This window comes from Nannobrachium achirus, assembly GCF_963921795.1.
Source record: "Nannobrachium achirus genome assembly, chromosome: 10".
NCBI lineage: Eukaryota > Metazoa > Chordata > Actinopteri > Myctophiformes > Myctophidae > Nannobrachium > Nannobrachium achirus.
Genome location: NC_137819.1, coordinates 34,533,022 through 34,553,045, shown reverse-complemented (window position 1 = coordinate 34,553,045; position 20,024 = coordinate 34,533,022). Strand labels below are relative to the sequence as shown.

The 20,024-nt window shown below is 43.8% G+C and overlaps 2 protein-coding genes across 5 annotated transcripts in view; both read right to left on the bottom strand.

Moving 5' to 3' along the window:
• The window catches only part of cgnb (cingulin b), a gene marked incomplete at its 5' end in the record, with an annotated part of 31,097 nt that extends 27,654 nt beyond the window's left edge, over positions 1-3,443 (bottom strand). For both annotated transcript variants that reach the window (XM_080735946.1, XM_080735947.1), the window contains 3 exons: positions 1,868-1,937; positions 2,045-2,145; positions 2,271-3,443. In XM_080735946.1, the coding sequence (XP_080592072.1) occupies positions 1,868-1,937; positions 2,045-2,145; positions 2,271-3,443 (1,344 nt within the window). The remainder of the gene's footprint in view (positions 1-1,867; positions 1,938-2,044; positions 2,146-2,270) is intronic.
• Positions 3,444-13,418: 9,975 nt separating this feature from the next.
• On the bottom strand, positions 13,419-19,353 carry pygo2 (pygopus homolog 2). 3 transcript variants are annotated; one of them, XM_080735965.1, is made up of 3 exons: positions 18,304-19,353; positions 17,600-17,649; positions 13,419-16,625 (listed from the first exon to the last, which is right to left on the bottom strand). In XM_080735965.1, exons 1-3 carry the CDS (start codon positions 18,359-18,361, stop codon positions 14,958-14,960), a joined length of 1,776 nt encoding a protein of 591 aa, XP_080592091.1. In that variant the 5' UTR covers positions 18,362-19,353; the 3' UTR covers positions 13,419-14,957. The 3 variants fall into 3 exon arrangements, with proteins under 3 accessions (XP_080592091.1, XP_080592092.1, XP_080592090.1); XM_080735966.1 differs by having other exon boundaries at positions 19,255-19,350; XM_080735964.1 differs by having other exon boundaries at positions 17,600-18,340.
• Positions 19,354-20,024: the final 671 nt, after the last annotated feature.

Here is a 20,024-nt window from a genome sequence, read left to right as displayed (position 1 = left end):
TCTGTTCAAAGTGAACGTGACATAATTGAGCAGATGGGAGAGCTACTGTAATTTGATTGTTTTAGAAGCCTTCAAAGGGAAATTGCATCAATAGTAAATTGCATCAGTTAACTCCATTATGTGAATTGATTAAAGACCCACTTCTGACGAGCTACTTCTTACTTTATCTTACTTATCTGATATACAGAGGCGATGTATAAAGTTTCATGCAAATTAGACGCTGTGTAAAACATCAAAAAAATGCCTGGTCTTGAAATCATAGACATACGCTTCTAGTAGTCTCTGTGATCGACGTGATGTTTTGACAAAAGAACACCGGCGATCTGTAATAAACTCCTAGACATTTTGATTGTTTGATTTATTGAATGAGATAAATGTCAGGGGGCAGGGCTATCATGTTTTCTCTTGACGTATGCAATTACAAATACGCATTACATAGACCACCTGCCTTGGCCCCAGGTAACCTAGGAAACCCGAAACACAAGCATGGGTTCTAAAGAGGAAATGTTATCCTGTTTCAGTGCAACCACTGACTTGACTACCAGAAACTACAGCGCTAAATATTGCAGTAACCCATGATCCAGGTCAGGAGAGACCACTGACACTTCAAGAGAGATATCACAGGATATGAAGCGTATTAAAGACACTTGAACTCTGTTGACACCACTCTGTTGACACACGCGTGGAAGCACGAATGAATCAATGAATCAAAGCCGATCTGCAAGCTCACAACGTAATGCGTTGTGAGCTTGTAGACCTGCAGTTGTCGCTAAATATTCCCCTTTATAACAGGCCAGAAAAGGGACACTAGGGTTCATTTGGTTGCACTGAAACTGTATTCTGTAAATAGTTCACCATCCAATCTAATAGATGAGTGAGCCACAGCTGAGAACGATGAGCTATGGTGGAAACTGGAAAGCACAGGGTTCCATGGTTATATGGAAAGACACAGTGCCACTTTTTAAACAGGACCGATGCAGAAAATGGAGCCACAGCGGCCGGCAGGCTGGCCAAACCCCCAGGTAGAGCAGGGTTCCACTCCAACTCAATTATTGATGGATCTCAATGGCTGAGTCCTTAACACGCTGGCCCCTAATCAGCTTTCCTCTGCAGGTGCAGCGTTGCCAAGAGACCAGGCAAGGTGGAACGATTTGCAGGCAGGCAGGCATGGGTAAAAACACCGCAGTTACGCAACGAGGGATCATAAATATACTGAAGTTTTTTACTGTACAATACGCTGTGTATGTGCCCATTATGAGAGGATAAGAAACCCAACGGATTGCTCAGGAACAGATTAGGGATGTAGATTCATACATGTTGGAGGCTCAATGGCTGCCGTGTGCAAATATTAGAACAGCCAGAGTGGAATGTGCCCTAATTAGGCGTCAGGAGCATAAAGGTGTTGGGATGGATCCAGAAAATGACCCATGAAATACACAGCACGCCACTGGATTTCATTTTTGCATTCTTTGGCTTGCCAAGAGAGAGCACCCTTGGAGACAGTAAGAATGGATGAAATAGCATTTTATATCCTCACAAAAGAGGGCAGACTACCATCCAGATGTTACCTGCATAACACAAAACATTTAATAGTGGAAAATACTCTTTAAAAACAGCAAAACTATTTGCGCTGATGGGGGATTTAACAGTCCAAATTGATACCTTACCTTGTGCTCTAAAGGCCAAAGTTTGGTCTGTTTTTCTTTGTCAAGACTGCAGAAATGCTACCATGCCCACTAATATTACTTCCACAAAACGAATAACCACCATGTTAAAACAAAATGCTATTCCTTCTAATCTGGAAGACAGAAGTCATTTTGATTATCACTTCCCCTGAGAGGATTAATACACAAGGGTCACATCATACCTTGACACAGCGGGTCGTTTCAAAGACGAGGTTGACCTTTCTTTTGATGGATGCATCACTTTCACCGGTCCTGAAGAATAAGTATTAAGAAGGACACAGTGTTAGGAGTTTTAATGAGATCAATGTAACTGTAGCTATAGTAAAGTGAGTTATTTTGTGTTTTGTAGTCTCAGTTACCCCAGTTTGAGGATGTTGTAGATGGCTTGTTTGGCTTGTGCTTCATCCCCATCTCTGACATATGCACCTTGAGCCTGGTTCCTCTGAACTGCAGGAAACTCCTTTAAAGAGACAAGAAATTTCTGGACTGTCAGCTTAGCTACTTTGAACGCTGCCTTACAGACTAATTAGCTCAGGCAAATTGAAGAAAATGACACAACCTGCCTGTGACTATTATGATACCTACTGGTTTTTTTGGTATAGCGGGAGGGGTGTCCTTGGCAACAAAGTTCCCTGGCGACTGGTTGCTCAGCTTGGGGGCAGTATGTGTTGTCACCGTGGCAACAGAAGCAGGGTTTCTTCCCACAGTACTGCTTAGCGGGGCAAATGATGACGAGGAACTGGACGAAGAGGGGGAGGAGAACGGTGAGAGAGGAGCAGCGTAGGGGTTTGGTGTGGGAGAGGTGGGAGAGGGAGGGGAGACTTCAGGTCGATTGTCCTTTCGAGTGTCCAAGCTTCTGGAACGCCTTCGTTCTTCAAACCTCAGCCGCTGCCTTGCGCCGGTACGGCCCCTGGTTTGCTGCGGAGCGCTGCCTGGAGTGCTGCTGTTGAACTTGTTGATGAGCTTGTTGATTGGAGCCAATGAGTTGGTGTCTATTGATGGAACAGGCTCTTCCTCAACTAACACTGGAGGAGGAGGCTCTGGGAAAGACTCCACGAAAGAATCCAGGTTGAGTTTTTTCCCGCTGTACCTTCCAAGTGAGCCGGTGCGCCCAGCGCCATTCTGCTTGAGCCCTCTGGACCCAAACCCATTTAAATTAACCGGTTTCAGTCCCGCCTCATTAAGCTCCTCCCCATTGGCCCAGAGTCTGTCATTTCTCTCCACACCACTGGTTGGTGCCTTGGGCCGGAGTTCGGCCATCGTCCTCTCCGTCTGTGTTTTTTTCATGGCCTCAGGCTCACCATCTCCCTGGCTACCTGCCTGCCCGTCCCCTGGGGGTCTTTTGAACGGGCTTCTGAAGGCATCCGCAACCTCGTTCTCTAGCGGAGAGACAGGGGAGCTGGCTATGTTTCGAGCGGAGGCATAAGGGTTTGTGGGGTCTGATGCTTCCCAGCCTTTTGGAAGGCTGTTGTAGGGGGATGGGGGTCCTGAGCAGGAAGTGGTTGGAGACTGGCCCTGGGACTTCAGCTGAACCCCGTAGGAGTCTCCTTTGTCCCCATCTTTTAGGACCACGTAGGGCTGTCCAGAGATGCCCTGAACTCGTACGGCGACTCCATACTTATTTGAAGGGGGAGTTGCATTGTTGCCTCCTCTGGATTTTTCAGGATACCCCCCACCTGTGTCATGGAGGTCCTTGATGAAACGGATCTGAACACCATAATCCACGAGTGGCTTCTTGTCTGTGTAGAGGGCGCTCATGTTGACTTCCTGGGATCTTTTCTGAGCAGACAAGGGGTGAGATAAGAAAATGAATCCAAGTTAGCAGAGTCAACAGGGCAACAAGTTACAAGAACAGAAGAAAGAGTTATAGAATAGATGTCTATTGCCCCCATATAGGACAGTCAGTACATAATACAGATAAAACACACAGATACACTGAAACACAGTAAAATAAACTAGTAAGACGCCTCAGGGCGACAATCTGGCCAGTGATGTATATCGGACCAGTTACCCATATATGGAGACCCCTGCATGATAGTCAACAATGTTATGTTAAAACATGCCCATATATGGGCATTACCAAATATGGGCATTCCCAGATATGTCCTTAATATTGATGACATTGGGCCAGGGATCTCCATACTGTATATGGGCATAAAACGTATGTTAATTAGTGAAGCCAAGCAGGGCCTTGGCGAGTTAGGGCCTGGGTTTGATGCCTGGGGATCTCCATATATGGGCATTAGGGGATACCCTAACAGGGCATCATCTGGGAATGCCTGCCCATACTGTATATGGACATTTTATTTATTTGATCCTTTATTAATATATATCCATATACATATATGGACTTAATATTAACGTTTTCGGGGAAGGTAGGGTGTAAATCAGAGTAAAGCAGGCTCTTGGGCCAGTCAGGGCCTGGGATTGATGACATCAGAAATCTCCATACATGGGCATAAAAGGGATTTTGTTTCTGGGAATCCCATATATGGACATTTTATTTAAATTGTATCCTTTATTAATCATAATAATATCCATATACATACAATATATTTCATGCCCATACATGGAGATCCCTAACTGAACCTGCCACACAGATATGGGCCATGTCTTGGCCGATGACATCAGGGATCTTCATATATGGGCATAAAAGGGATTCTGGGGAATACATATGGACTTTTAAATAGGTGATGTCACCTTTGATATCACCTGTGATGTCAGTGACAAGGGAACAAACCCATAGACTGTAAAAATGTGTACTGACACAGACAGACAGACGGAGACAAGCTGAACATTTCTCATGGTAAACTGCAACCTTCGGTCGCAACAAAACAAACACATACAAACACAGTAAGTAGATATTATTGGTGAATTTGAGGTGAATCAAGTGACTAAAATGCCATATTCATACTGTATGTAGCCTTTTTGCTCTTATATTATTCTTTGGTGGGGTTTCCCTGGTGGGGATATGATGCCAAAGCATGCATTATTGCATCTCAATGTCCTGTATTTGCAACCATATGGTTTTGGCTTTGTGTATGACCGATTTTTAGTCAGTATAGACGAATAGCCTGCCGTGTAGTTGCAGTGTTGGTGCCAATAATTGTTGAGGCTGCGTCAGATAGTTTTTCAGGATATTTGTGACAGAGTGAGTGAATACAAAGAGATTAAGGGTTCTATTATGCTGCGTTATAGCAGTAATAGGGGGCGGTGACATTGAGTGTGTGCGGTTTATGAATGATGAAAGGTCTGTGTTTACAGATTATCAGCCCATGGAGTGTCAATTAAAAGTCGGTTTGTTGTGCATGGTGACACAGAGGTATTTGAAGTGCTCCACCTGTTATCAGTGATTAGCCTATTAGCCGTTATTTGATTAGCGACTAATGCATCTGCATGCAAACCATTATTGCTTACAGACCCACAAAGAGGCTCTCTTAGATGTTGCCCTACTAAAATTACCCGATTTCTATCCTCTGCTTTGCTGCCAGTCGTGACCCGTTGCATATGACTTTCATTAACAACATTAAATTACAGATGACTAACTCAATAAGATAAGCCTTTCTCCTTTTTCACTGCTCCTCTCTTCAAAGCTGTTTACCTAATTCTAAGAGTTTGGTGTGAATGACCTACTTTCTCCCCAGGTGTGGTCAAAGTATGATTCCCCTGGCATATGACACTGCCTGCCTGGTATATCTTGATGAAAGTGTCATCTGCCATGCCTGCTCTGTAGGCCAAATAGCTTCTTTCATAAGAATTGTTTTTTTTTTGTCAAGCCAAATATGCCACTGGGTCACTGCCAACCTGTTTGTTCAGGTTCACAACTACTTTTTCAGATTGCACGCTGAGAGGCTTATAGGAAAGAGATAGGGGAGTGTGTCTGTTTGCATGTTACAGATATAGAGGTGGATTGGAGACACAATAGCATCAGAGAGAGAGAGGGAGAGAGAGAGAGAGAGAGAGAGAGAGAGAGAGAGAGAGAGAGAGAGAGAGAGAGAGAGAGAGAGAGAGAGGCATTGAGAAAATGGGAGAGAGGGTATGGGCTGGGAAGGCTGGTTTGTTCAGAGCATGTCAAGAGTTTATTAGTGTGTCAGTGTGTCAGTGGGAGTGGCCCGACATCACACCACACATTAAGATGATCAATACATTGCTACCAATTTAGGCTACCCTGCATAATGCTATTTGGATTTTTTTCCTAAGTGCCTTACAGTGCAATTGGTAGCCTACATATCAGGACCCATAATAGTGTCAGAGTCTACCCTCAGTCTGAACCCTGCTGGGCTGTACAGACACTGAGGGCCATATAATTTAAACTGAATGTATTATTTATCAGAATCATAATGTGTAGTCGTATTATTTATTATGCATGTATTAATGTAAAATGTATTTTCAACTAGATTTAACACACCATAAAGTAACAGAACATTCAAAACAACCTGAGTAAGTTCAGTATGACCCGAGAATCTCCAACTTTTGCCCTGCAAAATGGGTGAGTCGATAAGCTGTATGGGTAGGTGAATACTCTTCCTATTGTCCAGGCTCTGCAGAGCATGAAACAACTAAGGGTTATGTTAGGAATGCCCCCCGCCTTCTCTCTGGCTGTCTCTGCCAAAGCTTCTCTCTTGTCTCCAGACTTCAGAGGGGCGACCGGAGCCAGTGAGGCGTGTTCTGTTTACTTTGAGCATTGCATTAACTTGAGCACATGTGCATACACTAATGTGAATGTGTGCACAATCACATACAACATACAATGTATGGTCTACTCTGGACGCTATACACCTGCTCTCCACTGCCCAGTGCCCATCCATTGAAAAACCTAACTCTGCTACTCTCTCCATCTGCCAAAGTGACACAATAATTGTCTACAACACATGTCAAGGTCAAACAACATTAATATCATACCCATTACCCAAGTCTAACTAATAAGAACTGATTATGTTTGATAATGAAATTATCAAATAGTTATGTTTTCTGTGTAATGTTTTCAACATGGATTTTAAATAGTGAAATCTCTTTTGGCATGAAACCACATGCATACGCGTGCTCACTCATGCATTGCACTCATACTATGTTCATATTACAGTCCCCTGTCTTGCTAGTTTCAGGTTACAAAGGTCATACCCTCCACCCCAGATGCTGTCTTACTTCTCCACACCTATGGTGCTTATGGAGGGTCTGAACTAAGATGGAATGATAAATTGCAGGTAATGAAACAGTAATCTAACTAACCATTAGTTATAGTGTAACAGCCAGCACCTTGACCGGCCATAAGGTTAGACTGAGTCAAAGTGAACCTTTGTTTTTTCCCCTCCTGAGAAACATTCTCGGGATTCCTGACATTCCCTTTATCCTAAAATGTTCCGCGTGGTTTGCATTTGTATTAGAATGGTGGATTATGCAGTAACTGTATGACTGGTCTGGAGACCTCAGACCTGGGCCAACATCAAATGTATGAATAGAAGGGTATGAGCCGAGGTCTATAGGTTTTGCGTTTTGAGTGTGGTGAATGTCTTCACTCATACTGAATGTTCATACTAGAGTTCTCAACGGGCCTGAAAATGAAAGCCCGGTCCTAACTGGGCCCTACTAAGCATATATTTTAGGCCCTACCCGGCCCGAAAACGTTGGGTCAGGTTTGAGAAGAATTTGAGAACTCTAGTCCAAACTAGCAGCACTGCTCTCATGTAGGAACAAGAGAAAAGGCAAACATAAACTGAATCATCTCAATCATCTGTTGGCTCTAGAATAGGTAAAGTACTTGTGGAAGGTTGGTTAAGGTGACTTCACAACACAACAAAAGATTGGGAAAAAAAACGGTTGGAATCCAAGATGCCTTCTCCTTGGCTTAAACTGTTGTTGAGGTTTCCTTGAACAAGGTGCTTATTTCCCAATTGCAGTGCAGCAGTTGCTCAATACTTTTGGAACTACTAGGTCATTTCCTGATATGAATGTGTACTGTTAGTTGAATTAATAATAGTAAGGGGTTGTTGAAAATGAGGAAACGTGTTCTGTTAGGTACATTTTTCAAAAGTAAATACAGAACACGTAAAGAAACACCCATTAGGAGCTTAGTCATGTATTGGGAGCCAACAGTAGCATGAGTCCTGTTTGGCGACAACTAGCCCACTTTATCTTTGCTTGCTGACAGGTTTCTCTTGTCACAAGGAGGAATGGCTGTATCAACAGAGAGAAAGGGTGGAATGTAACCCAACAAGACTATCTGCTGTCATTATAGCTTTTCCCTCCGCCCTTCACTTCTAATTTTCCCTGTCCATTTCCTCTTCTTTCTACACTTCCACTCTCCATCCTCCTCCTGTCCAGGTAACTGAACAGGATGGAATGCCCTTGACAATACCCCATTGGTATCAATCATCATCAATAATCTTGGATGTTTAGATAACCGTTATGTGAAGAATATCCATTATCCTCAATTAATAAAATTGAATGAAAAAGGTTTCTAGTGTGCTTTTCTTTTTTTAATAGCTTGGGCAATGACTCTTTCAGTATGCAATACCCAATAGTAGTCTTGGTTGGTGTGTGCACTGTGTGGACAGTGCCTCCTGTGTGAGGGAAAAAACAGTAGGGTAATTGTCACGTGTTAAAGGGACTGGTTTATCTATAGCTTAAGAAGCTACCAAATAAGCTGAAATGCGCACGTATTCTTTTTAGGTCAGGCCTGTTTTTTGCTCGCTTAATTTGTTAGAATGTCAACACATTATAGCTTCTTAATCTATTTAAAGGACCACTTCACCATTTTCAACATATCCTTGTATAAAATGTCCTCCTGCTCAATATAAAGATGGCATTGGTACAATTTTCGTCTACTTTGTCTGTCTCTGAGGAGGGACGTGAACAGTCTAATGATCCATCATTAGGCAGGTTTGGTCATTTCAAACGTTTTGATACCAGAACACTGGCTTTAATTTCATCATGCTAACTTTCCAAGAAGAGAAAGGCTGTAGTTTCCATTAGCTAGCAATCCCCAATGATGATGTCATTGGTAGGAATGTTTCTGAGCCGCCCAGCCCAGCAATGAATCAATAGACTAGAGTAAGCAAGCAGACTGAAATTGTGCCATCTTAGGATCATTAAAAGAAAGGGCCAATAATATGAAGATATGGTTAAAATGACTGAAATGCTCCTTTAACTGTCCTAACTCCTAAGAGGCTTATGTACAAAGTTTATCTCTCGCGGCCCAGGGATAGATACTACAATGAATGAAAGGGGACAACATGTGCTATTTAGGACACCTTTGTCCAAAGCTGAAAACTCCAAAGCAAACATTTTGCCATGATGACTGAATGAACAGATGGAAATTAAATTAAGATCTAACAGTGGCAGTATTCTTGACAAGCCCTCCCATCTGAGCATGAGGGCACGGTCACACCAAAGTATGGTTGCCGGCTGAAGCAGATTCTGGCAATGCATTTCAATGGGAATCTGCTCCATTCCCATTGAAATGCATTGGCAGAATCTGCTTATCAGCTGGCAACCATACTTTGGTGTGACCGTGACCTGAAGCATCATTTTATCAAGACCAAATACCTCTGACTGTGCCTTCTGTGGTAATCAGAGTTTGATAAACAGTGGTGTAAAGTAACCATGTATATTACAATTATGAGGTATTTGTAGCCTACTTTACTTGAGTATTTCCAATTGTCAGTACTTTTACTTCTACTCCACTACATCTTGGATCCAAATATTGTTCTTTTACTCCGCTACATTTGAACAAAATAGTTACTTTGTTGATTTTGGTTATTATTACAAAACATGCATTTACTGCTTTCAGCCCTATATCAATTTTGGCCATTTAAAAATAGACGATCTACAAGCTCATTGTAAGCTTGTAGATCTGCTATTTTCAAAATATTTGTATACATTTGAAAACTTGAAATGGGACATTTTGCATAATGAGCAGGCCTACTTTTACTTTGTGTACTTTAAGTACGTTTTGATGCCAATACTTTTGTACTTTTACTCAAGTAGGCCTACATTTCGATTCGATTCAGGAATTTTACTTGTAACAGAGTATTTCTATATTGCAGTACTGATACTTTTACTTAGAGAAAAACATTTCAGTACTTTTTTCACCACAGTTGATAGCCTATATTGCAGCGCACCAAGGGAATCCAATTTTTCCACAAAGAATAATCTGAAATTAGCCAAACTTCAACGTAGGCCTACTGTATATGCTGACCAAAAGGTAAAAACCTCAGCACAGTGTGCCAATTTAGCACATTAATAGTACAGTACCAAGCAATACAGTACCAATAGCGCGCACACGCACCCAACGTGCGGTGCGGTGCACCTGCCTCAGTGAATGAATTGTGTCACACCCACCCAGCCTGTTCGGTCAGCCAGTATCGGTTTTTAATAGGTCGAAACCGGGTTGTTTACATGAGAAACTGTGTCCACGAGCGGACTGGGGCAGAACTGCTACCCCGAGGACAAACAACAAACAGGCACCTGCACTCAGTGGTGTAAAGTAACTACATTTTACTTATGTAACCTACTGTACTTAAGGCTACAAGTTTTAGGTATTTGTACTTTTCTTCAGTATTTCCAATTTCCAGTACTTTTACTTCTACTTCACAACATCTCAGAGACAAATATTTGTAGTTTTACTCCACTACAATTATTTGAAAACTTTAAGTTACTAGATACTTTGTAGATTTTGATTATTACAACAAAACATACATACATCATTTCAGCCCTAGACCATATAGGCCTATATATATATTGGCCATTTGAAAATAAAATTTCAAATAATTTTATACATTTTGAAAACATGAAATGGAAGATTTCTGCCTCATGAGTACTTTTCATTTTTATGCCAATACCTTTGTACTTTTACTCAAGTAAATTCTGGACTAGGCCTATCTTACTTGTAACCATTTCTACAATGCAGTATTGATACTTTTACTCAAGTAAAACATGATTTGAGTACTTGTTCCACCACTGACAACAACACATACAGCAGCAGCACTGCACAAAGATGAGATGTTGTCGCATCCTATTTGTAGCCTACCTGCTATCACCACTCACTCATATATCCTCTTTACGCACCGTCTCACCAGATCCAATTATGGGCTATAGCCGAGCTCAAGCCTGGGTGAGTGAATGAATGAATGAACGAATGGATGGATGGATGGTGCATCCTATCCTAGCCATTAAAACGCGCTTAAACAAAGAGCAAAGGTTGTGTTTTTCTCTCATTATTATGTGCAGGGAAAGCGCTGAGTGTAGTAAGACGACTGCCAACGCACCACAAAGCCACAGGTGTTCCCTTCGCTTCATCCATTCGTTCCAAATATAATAAACGCACCGCTCAGCAAAACGCAGTCACCGCGAAATGCAGTTCCGCCGTTGCAGGCTGCTTGCAATGCTTACTAGAGCTTAAATGATCCAACACAAAATTCCCTGCAGCAAAAACACAGCAACAAGAACAAGTAAATAAACAGCTGTTTATAGAACCAACCGCGTGTTGTCGTACTGTACCTGTGGGTTCAATGTGAATCCGATGACTTTCTATTCAGAATCAGATCCCCTGGTAAAGAGTTGTAATTCTCCTTCTCGGTAGGCTACAATAAATAGATGTTTCTCAAATCTCAATGGACCGAGGAGGACATGAGGAGGAAAAGCCCCCTTGTTGTTACTAGAGTAACCTGTTGCCAGTAGCCGTACATCTGATAAGCGTGGACCCGCCCCAGTACCAGCTCCATTGGTTGAGGAGACCGTGAAGGCGGCGCCCCGCCGGGTGCTGCTCTTTCCCCACGTCGTCGTACGACAGTGCGACGCACCAGAAACAGCAGCTCTACAGGTTCACACCGCGTACCATGCGCGACGGTCTGAGAGCTTGCAAATCTGCTATCTTCGGTGCGCAGCAGCGCCGTACGACGGAGTATAATTAGCCAATACCCCGTGGGTGAGCCTCAAAACCTAAATAAATACTATCGGACTTTGTGTCACCATAACATTAAAATGTAGTGACTACATTTTAATGTTATGGTGACACAGAGTCCGAAAGTATTTAGGTTTTGCCTACTCATAAACCATGGTAATTATAGCCTTAATGTTAACTCATATGATAGCCTAGTCTACAACTAGACAATATTGATATGATATTATGATACAATATAATATATGATATATGAATATTGATCAATGTTAGATCCATTGAGGTGAAGTAGCCTAGGTTACAAGAAAAATAAATCTAGTGCGACTGCGAACCAAAAGGAGGTACCAAGATGATTCAAAGGTAGCAAGACTTTTTATTATAGGATACGGGTATTTCCCTTTCTATGTCAGGCAGTCTCAATCTTAACTGCCATTCAAGAAGTGTGAAAATAGTGTTATGGAATAATAACCTACAGGCTAGTGTTGCACGTTTTCCAGTGTCATTTATTGATGCTATATCCTAATTTATTGGACTTTACATTTATTTTGTGTTGCAGGACCACATGGGTAAAGCAAGGGTTTTTACATTGCTTTTTTTTTTTTTGTATATCCAGGGTTTAAGTTATAATGCATTTCCTTTTTACCTAAATCAAATCAAAACAGTTTGCAGATTACATTATTTTTGCATTATTTTTGCATTATAAAACGCCTCGCATGATATTTTCTCAATTTCTGCCTCTAATATTTGACAATTTTACGAATGTTTGACCAGAGGTACAAAAAAGGTCTTTAAAGTCCTAAAGTAAATTGTCACTTTATAAATGTGCAGATACCTTGTATACACATATTGTATGTTGGTCTGTTTACTGTTGAGTGAGAAAACAATGTTAACATTAAGCTAAACATTTGGGGACCTCCCAAAATAATTAGCGGACCCCTCTGGGGGTCCCGACCCACAGGTTGAGGACCATTGAGTTAGACCTACTGACACATTTTGCTGTGAAGCTGATCAAAAGCATTTTAGTTGTAATTTTTCAGTGCTGCCAAGTTACTGACGAAAGCTTTGAAAGCATATCGACACGCTCAAATCTTATGTTAATTAAACCGTTACAGTAAATTAATACCCAAGATTTGTCATGAATGTTAGAAATGTTTCATGGGGTATTACAACTGAAACTGATGTTATGAACTAAACCCCTTCAGCTTGACGTCTGTCCCGTCATGGGGACCATGATCTTATTCCCTGTCCATTTGTGTGGCATCAGCAAGCTCCATTAAATCAACATGCTGCCCATCATTATAATGCTCATCTCTCATTTGAATGTCAAATTAATGTAAAAGATCACAACACTATTTAGTTAACTTGTCCTTGTTTTGTAACTCTAATCATGAGCAATTTATTGGGACTACTATGGAAGGTTGATGTTGCATGTTAGATCGAGTCTCCTACAGGGTGGAATGTTACATAATGGGCTTTACAGTTTACTACAAACTGATCTTTTTAATTTAATATTATTTAAAATATTTACTTTAAATATTTATATTGTTTACAAATTCAGTTTAAATTTTGTATCTCATTGCCCCATCATAATTATTAATTCTATAAAAGTCTAACAGCATTATGATTACCATGCTAAATGTCAAAGATGACAAAGAAACTACATTAGCATATCTGTTTCAGCGGGTTTACCAAACCCCATTTTTAATACAACAATTGGCAACAGATAAAAAATAAAACAGACATGGACAAGTACAAAAAAAAATCTCTTTACTTCAGAGTTCAGTACCTTTCCCTTCCCCACTCAGAGTGGGGCTCACTGGTTCCTCTAGGGTCCACTAGAGGGCGCCAGAGCAGAGCACATTGAACAGCACAAAATACCAGTACAAAAAAGGGAACGGCTGAAAAAAGGCATCTCGGACAATGAATGAAGAGAGAGATAAAGAAAGAAGAGAGGATACAAACACCTTCCTCTGGGACAGAAATGTGAAAATGGATATTATTTTTCGCTCTTTAGTTATTTGGTCTACTTCGAGGCCTCTAGTAGAGACCAAAATACAAACAAAAACAGCTCAGACAAAGTTACTGCATTGGTTCACATGCAACCCAAGAAGAGAGAAAAAAAAACCTATGCACATCTGATATGACATAATGTCACTACTTGCTATGCCAACACCATCCAAAAGCACTGATGTCACAATGTGTAATGTGAGTCGATATAAAAATGCTTGGTTCAACGTATAAAAAAACAAAACAAAAAATGCCTCACCAAATAAACCAAGAAACGTTTTAACTTTTTGTTCATTGGTTGACTTTCCAGCATTTTTTTATAACGGACGGAGGTGTGTTCTGGCAAATGTTCAGGGTTAAGAATTTACAAATATTTCGATTGTGATATCCTCTTCTGTCAGGTGATAAAGACTCTAGTTCACTAAAATAAAGGGAGCCAGAGCCTGGGACTCCTTTGGATTCCTTAGCACTGGGTTATATAGTAGATCAAGGAAGGGGAGGGTGTCTGTGAGAGTGAGAAAGATAAGAGTGTGAGTGTGTGTGTGGACATTGACAGGACAGCTCCTGATTATGATTTTGTCATGTACTCGTGGTGCCACAATACCACACACTTGAGGATTGTAACTTCAATATATTGTTATTTATCTAAACATTTTCTTATGCTACTGCAGTAAAGGGCTAAATAACATCCATTATGGCAATAAAAGTCAAAATCAAGTTTAGTTTTTTCCTTAAGTAAAAATATGTAATAATTCTGTGACATTCAAGGCCTTTTATACTTTCAGGCACGATTTTAACTATTTAAAAGAACATGTGGTCTTTGATTTAAAGCCTTGAGATGCCAATACAATATTGCAGGGGAAATATAGCACTATACCTGTGCACGTATAGTGTGACAAATGCCATTGCACTCTCATGTGGTGTATTTGGGGTGAGTCAGTCACAGTCAGTTTATCAGTGCAGGAGCTTCCGTGCCGGTCAGTCACAAAATGTGTGAGGTAGTGCGTTGGTGTCAGTGCTATGCTGGTCGGCAGGCTAGATGTCAAACAATTGTGTAGATTTAACATTCGTTATTAGATTTGACTCTAATGGGTAGGGAAGCAAAAAAAGAAAAAAGAAAAGAAAGAAAAGAGAAAAATCAATTGCCTAGAGTCACAAAAAGTGCTATGTGTAAGCATGAATGTGAACGAGTTGGCGTTTTCTTTTTGTCTGTATAATCAAGCAAGTAAAGGGCTAGTCAAGATGAAGTTGGGCAAGTAGCTGACGTGATAGAAGTCATTCAGTTCAATCAGAGCATTAATGTCTCTTCACCTCTCTATTCATTCCTACACCTCACACCTCGCTGCCTCTCCACTGTCACTCACCTCTCAGCCCTCATTGGCTGCTACCAGCTGCCCTAAGCCCTGGCGAATATACACAGCCTGGATCTCCTTGGTCTTGAGGCAGAAGTCACAGGCCCAGACAGCAGCGCACTCCCGGGTCAGCAGGCCATAGGCTGGCTCTGTCAGACCTGTGCAGTCACGGTGGAACCAGCGCTGGCACGACGCCTCGCACAATATGGCGTCCTGGTCGTCGTGCACCTCCGCCATGCAGAAGCCGCAGGGGAAAACCATCCCAGAACCCCCCAATTTCCCAGGGCCTGACCCTGGGCCAGTGGTGGGGGCTGCTGGGCCCGGGGGAAGCGGGGACTGGGTGTTGGGAGTGGATGTCGAGTTGGACGGGGGATTATTGGGGTTACTGCCTGGGGTGTTGCCCCCATTGTTGTTGGTCATGTTGTTCTGGGCAGAGTTGGGGGGTGCATTGGGCATGGGACCCCCAGCACCGGGAGTGTTGTTCTGCTGGCTGTAAGGAGTGGAGCCAGGGGCAGAGTTAGGAGGAGGGGGCTGCTGCTGTTGCTGCTGCTGGGAAGAGTTATTTGAATTGGGAGCATTGGCATTGTTTGGTGGTTGGAGCTGATTGGGTGGTGGATTCTGCGGCTGGCCTGATCCATTCAGCGGGCCAGTAGGTGAGGAGTTGGGGTTTGACTGGGGGGGTGCAGAGGGAGGCTGCCCAGGTGTGTTGGGGTTAGATTGCTGGACATCGGGGTGGCCAGGGAAGCCTCCTCCAGGCTGGGGAGGGCCAGAGTTGGGAGGAGGCCCCGGGGTAGAGTTGTTAGGTGGTGGGCCATTGGGGTTTAAGTTAGGCTGTTGCTGCTGCTGTTGTTGCTGCTGCTGAGGCGGCCCACCTGGTTGAGGACCTGTTCCTCCAAAGTTCTTGCCCTCCTCGTTCCCTGGCCCTGGGGGACTGGGCCCGGGGTAGGGGCCATCCTGTGAGGGAGGGAACTGTCCTTGAGGGGGCATTCCTGGCATCCCCCCCATGTTTCCTCCAGGACCACCACCCATGCCACCCATCATGTTCATCCCAGGAGGCATCCCACCCATGGGGTTCATGGGCCCGTGTGGGGGTCCCCTGGGGCCTCCGCCGCCAGGCAAAGGGGGGCTGTTGAAAGGGTGTCCGCCCTGTCCATGCTGTTGCTGCGGAGGCATACCAAACCGAGGGTGGGGTGGCCCTCCGCCCCCAGGGCCCCCCATAGCACCAGGAGACAACATGGGGTTGAATCCAGGCCCCGGATGCATGGGTGGACTGAAGTTTGGGGGCATGTTGAATTGTGAGGGCCCCCCAGGAGGGAATCCACCACCTCCTCCACCTCCCCCGCCTCCACCCCCAAACCCAGGCATTCCTCCAAAGCCCAGCTGGTGGTGGGGTCCCGTGTTGGATGGGGGACCAAAGGGTGGCCTCCGTCCAGGTTGGCCGCCACCTGGTCCTCCAGGGCCTCCCATGAAGGCCATGCCTCCGCCCATCCTGCCTCCACCTCCATATCCCCCTCCGCCACCTGCCCCCGGGCTGGGCATGAACGGGGCTCCTCCTGGACCGCCTGCCCCAACGGGTCGAGATGGGGGCCCAAAGTCATCGTCGAATGGGTTGGAGGCGACCAGGTGATCCACCATAGGGGTGGGAGGAGGAGCAAACTCAGACAGGTGGGAGAACCCTGCCGCCTAAGACAAAATAAAAGTACATGTTCACCGATCCCTGAACTCTACTAATAGCTTCCTCTAATGTTGGTCATCAATGAACAGAAATGTTAAACGGCCACTAAAAACCTATGCTAAATGCTTTGAAAACAAATATCACTCTCCTAATATCAAAGACTGCCCTCAAGTCACTGTATTGTGTATTGGTTCTACAATGCAGTTTAACACTCCGTTTCCACCTAGTTTTGGAAATGAATGCTGTTTGATTATCTAGTTGAGCGAAGCATTTAGACTGAGACAACCAACAGGTTAAGTCGCCTAGGAATTAAAACTGCGTACTAATTAGGTTAACAAGTAGATAGAATTACAATCCTGATTATTTTGCTGAACATTAAATCGAAAATTAATCATGGTTATTGGTAATGACTGTTGGAGGGCAGAAGGCTGAGGCTAGCAGGCACTGCGTCAGGCAGCCATAACTAGTGGCAAGCAAACTGACACTAAGGGAGCCAACCCAGGGCAAAGCCAGGAAAGGACAGAAGCGCACCACCTACATAGATGCACTGTGGTGCGACAGCTTAGCTGACAACACTGTAGAGCTCCTGACATTGATGCTAGATAGGAGAGTGTGGAGGGCAACGATTCAGGAGTCCCGAGTTGGTGTTGGCAAGACCGCATCGCAGTGAAACGATCTATATATCATAATTTTGTTAATGCTTTTGTTGTTCACTGTAACTGTATCTTTGGTCAAATAGTATGTAATGGATGGGAAGATGGGTTGCATATTGTTTTGGTTATTAAGCCTTGTGTAATGGTGAGGAGATGCAGGCCAAATCGCCAGTCAAAAGATTGTTTCATAAACCACACTGATTATTGTTTTGATTAATAGTGCAGCCCTAGTAAGCAGACAAACCCTGGGACAGTTCACATGTCAATCACTAAGAGCATGTTTTACAGTATGAATGAATGTGTTCAGACTGCCATGGGCAAATCTTTACCTGAGTGTTGGATTTCCTCTTCTTCTTCTCTGGGCTCTTCATCTGTGAAGCTGAAATAATGAATATAGAAGGGGCAGGAATAAGGAAAATGAGGGATGCATTTGGTTGGTTTAAATGCATGTTTCAAACAACTGGTCTATCAAAACCTAATGTTAAAAGAAAAACACCATTTAGATTGGCCAATACCCTTAGTGACAGAGTGGAGCAGCTTTAGACCTAGGGCCTCTTTGTTTTTTTATGTCCAACAGTTGAGATGGATTCAATGATGGCACATAGACTGGCATGAGGACAAGATGTTGAACAGATTCCAGGCGTTATCACCACCAAGGTTATGAAGCCTTGACTCGCAAAATGACCCAGGCAGACCAAAATGACCCAGGCAGACCAAAATGACCCAGGCGAGAGAGTGGGAGAGAGACCGTAAAACAGGAGGCAGGAGGAGGATAAGGTCAATGAGGAAGACAGGAAAAGACGAAGACATGAGGACGGAGGAAAAACGGGGAGTTTGAGGTACACTGAGAGCAAGAAAAGACATGAACCCCCGTTCACAGATGTGTCCACTGTGAGAAACAGCCACCACCGGAGACAGTCGTGAGGTTTACACATGGGGGGGAATTGCTAACAGCACCAGTGCAGCCCATTGCAGCGCAGTAATGGATGGTTCCGATCTGATTGGGGGAGATGTGGGTGAAATTAATTCCTACCTTTGCCTCGTTTTCCGTGACCTTGTCCCGCCAGTAGTCTCCCCGATTCGGCAGCCATTAAGCTAAATATGACTGTCGGTGAGGTGGCATATCACCGTTCATATGCAAGAAAAAAGTTTAAAAATGACGGAGTTCCTTTAAGCAGGTGGAGTCAGCCTCCTTCAGGTCGATAGAACGGCAACCATCGCGACTAATAGCCCTGCACAACGTTGTTGGTTGCAACGTTATCGTACGTTAAATCAATTCACCGGGGCCCAGGTCTCTGCAAACTCTCTCCCCCCCCTTCCTCCTCCAGCTGCAAATCTCTCTCAGCCACGCTGTCTGTCACGCCGGGATTTGGTCAACAAATGACCGTTCGGTCTGTGTGTGTGTGTGTGAGTGTGCAATAGAGTTAGTTAGTGAGCCGTGCGATGCGATCATTCGGGGAGACGGGAACGGGTCGGTTCGATTCAAGCAAGCCCGGTCGCAAGCACACAGTTGCATTAAAGCAAGCACGGTTACATGAAACCGACGGCTTGCTACCTGTCTGGTTTGCCAGCAGCATGCAAGTTGCAGCACCCCCCTTCCTCCCTCTTGGAAATGATCACTTACAGATGTGTGCAGCTACTACACTAGTTACTGCTAGCTTTAGCCAACTAGCTAGCCACGTTACCCCGCTGTGGCTAGCTAGCTAGGCAGCCTTGATATCCCAGTGAATAATAATAACAGCACCATGGAAACGCTTATTCCAAACCCTGAGCTGGGCTCAGCTACATTCAAAAGTTGGTCATTTTGTGTGACAATTTGGTCAGAATCCCAAAGCTTCACGAAGACAAAACAACCCGGTTTCGCCTCGAAACGGGTTGTTTACTATGCTAACGTTAGCTTGGCGGCTAACATTAGCATGCTAACTGGATAGGAGCTATATAGCCAGCTTGCACTGTCTGTCTGTCTTTTGGAAGCGAATTGTACCCTTTCTCCGTTGCTTTGCTCTGCTGTGTCCGTTAAACTGAAACTCTCTGGCGTGTCATTGTCGGCAAACCGGTCCACACGCGGCGTATGCCCGCTGATTTGTTCCACTGTTCGACCAGAATTCATGCAAAAACGCAGATTTTAGCCATATTAATCATGGCCTACTGTCGCCACCGGACAAAGAGGGACAAGCAGGGGTATCGCACACAGCGGAAGGTCTCAACTGGGAGCGAAAATAGGGGTGTCCTAAAAAAAATCATTGTCCCAAATAATACATACATTTCAAAATGATTACAAACGGACTGATTAGCATGTGTATAATTTATAACTGTAGTCGTGACGTTAAAGGTCTACAGAAACGTCTTACTGTAAATCTATTTATCTGCACCTCTTTCTCTTTGGCTCACCCTTCATCGGTGCAAATGGGGCGGTCCAGAATGGACCACTTTCAGACGCCGCACACACAGCCTGATCAGGAGGTTCAACATCAATTAACAGTCCAATTAACACATTCACCAATTAACATGCATTGTAAATTTGAAATGGACATGAAGCATTGAGGTATAATTATAGCCTATTACAAGACAATGGAACATCAGCCATCATCACCTACACATTCGTCTTTTTGAGCGGTGCTCCGGGAACAAGAGCCATAGCTCCAACATCTGGCTTTGTCCAGTCAAAAACTGATGGGAAAAACGTGCTAAAAATGTCCGGGGCTGAAGTAAACTGGCCTACATCTAGCCTAGATATGGCCTGGCTGGCCCTGC

What these genes read in the sequence shown, in the direction of transcription:
- pygo2 (XM_080735964.1), bottom strand. Translation starts at nt 17,719, where the DNA reads ATGCATTTAAACCAACCAAATGCATCCCTCATTTTCCTTATTCCTGCC. An exon ending in AGAGGAAATCCAACACTCAG is followed by an intron (nt 16,626 to 17,599) that starts GTAAAGATTTGC and finishes ATTTTGTCTTAG; the next exon opens with GCGGCAGGGTTCTCCCACCT.